Source organism: Mesocricetus auratus, unplaced genomic scaffold, assembly GCF_017639785.1.
Source record: "Mesocricetus auratus isolate SY011 unplaced genomic scaffold, BCM_Maur_2.0 contig_13252_pilon_obj, whole genome shotgun sequence".
Classification (NCBI taxonomy): Eukaryota; Metazoa; Chordata; class Mammalia; order Rodentia; family Cricetidae; genus Mesocricetus; species Mesocricetus auratus.
In genome coordinates, this window is record NW_024430779.1 from 18,116 (window position 1) to 20,238 (window position 2,123).

Below are 2,123 nucleotides of genomic sequence, written 5' to 3' on the forward strand. Positions count from 1 at the left end.
GCCCTTATCCTGAAGCCCAGAGCTTGGGTGTAGGTTCCTGAGAATGCACAGAGGTCTTCAAACTTGGAAGTAGTGCTATGTGGAGAGCTTGCTTTCTTTGGTACTGTGGCTTTAAGCCTTTTTGTTTTCATCCACAGAAAAAGACATAAGAGGATATAACCTGAAAAGGAACCTATCTGGCCCTTTCCCAAGATCTGAACTACACCCATGCAGTTCTATGTAACTATGGCATAGGTCAGTACCACCTCTATCCTGCAATGTCAGGTATCAGGTCTCTGATTGCTATATCTTTTCCTTACAAGGCTGGTTAGGAAGAAAAAGTAAAAAAAATTTTTGAACGAATTTTCTTCCATTTCCAGTAGACTCTTCCTGTGAAATGACAACCTCCACTTGGGTCTAGGAAGCAGTTCTGAGGGTTTGTGTCAGGGCTGCAGGTGCTGGCTGCACACTGTGCATCTGTAGCACAGAAGTATGCTGCCGTATCTTCAGGCCAGGCAGCATTGATGGACAGGGAGCTGCTCTTGGTGGAGGTGTTCAGGGTCACTCTTAGTCTTCCACTCTGTTTCTCTTTCTCATTTGAGCGTATTAAGATGAGCATGGTAGGGCCTTTGCCTGAGTCCTGTCTGTACCACTGTATGGCAGCTATGGATGTTTTATAACTGCAGTTCACAGTGACATTTTCACCCTCCTGGATGCTCAAGGCCCAAGGATTCTCTTCTCCTTGCAGGCTGTTCACCCCTATGTAGAAACAAAGACCAGAGAATGAAGGCATTGGTTGTTTTCAAACTGCATCTCCAGATTAATTAGAAGGCTTCATCTCCCATGTATGTGGACTATGAACTTTGCTGTCCCTGTTGCCCTCACCAGAAAACGAAACTCACTTGTCAGTTGCAGCCATAATGTCACCACTGACATTCCCAGGAGTCTGTCCATTCTTCCCATTGAAGAACAGGTCACAGAAGATGCAGCTCCGGGCCTGATCACAAGCTGGTTGGTTTCTGAGCATCTGCCTTGAAAAGTCTCAGAAGCAAGTTCAAACACTTCCCTCCACATCCTCCCTCTTTTATCTCCCCAAACTTCTCACCTCCTCACTCCCCCCTCTGATTTAAAACCCAGGGAGTGTGAAGAAGGAGAGTCCTGACATCTGGTGGTGACCCCATCATCTTGCTAAGAGAGTGTGGCCTGTAAAGGTGAGGAGTATGCAGTTGAATCTACAATGCTTTCTGTTCTCTGCCTTTATTAAATTGTTGTTAGATTTCTTCAGCAACATGGGGAAAGGATGGCAATGACTCTGTAAGTGGGGGGGATGGCCTCATTTCCATCCTTAAGGGGCTAGAGCATTTCTGAAGTCTCTTTCCCTGGGTTTCCCAGGATGCAGCCAAGGGGTCCCAGAAAAGTTACAGGTGTTGGGCAACTTCTCACTATGCAGCTGCAGGATGATAGGTTTGCTTCTACTCCACATTCTCCTCTTCTGTGGTTATTTCTGTTAATTTTGTTCTTCATTCTTTGCTCATCACAGGAGTGTAGAATGTTGTTTTCCCTGCAAGTTGCCTGAGGCCTGTCACAGTTGCAGTCTCCAAATAACATATGGGACACTATATTAATTATAAAACTGTTGGACGTTTGCTTGGTTTTTCACTGGCTATCTCTGTCTTAAGTACTTAACCCATAATTGTTAATCTAAGTATTTCTCTTACTGGAGAAAAGGGTCTGAACCTCTTAAACTGGCAGCATATATGGTATCTGACTCTGTCTTTTCCCAGAATCCTCCTTGACTCCTAGTTATACCTATCTTGCTTCCCTATTAGCCAATGGTGCTTTATTGAACAACCAATAAGAGAGACAGATTTACAGAATGACAACTACCTTCATCTCCTCTTTTCTTTCTATATAAAAAGGTTTTAAGTGTAACAGAGTCAAATTATATATAACATCAACAGTCATCAAGTAAAAACTACAGTTAACAACATTTTGTTCATTAACTTTTAATAAGATTTAAAGAAAATGTTTTATCATCTATCCTATCTGTGTGAGTCTCAAGTCTTATATGTAGATAATCTTTTATCATAACTAAGGAAAACTGTGATTATAGCTGTCTGTCTTCAGCTCCATCAAAGACCACA

The 2,123-nt window shown here is 42.7% G+C and overlaps 1 gene segment (V, D, J or C); it reads right to left on the reverse strand.

Moving 5' to 3' along the window:
• Nucleotides 1-295: 295 nt before the first annotated feature.
• Nucleotides 296-1,020, reverse strand: LOC110339637. The segment is given in 3 exon segments: nucleotides 296-303; nucleotides 385-738; nucleotides 882-1,020. Coding segments are annotated over 3 exon segments (423 nt in total).
• Nucleotides 1,021-2,123: the final 1,103 nt, after the last annotated feature.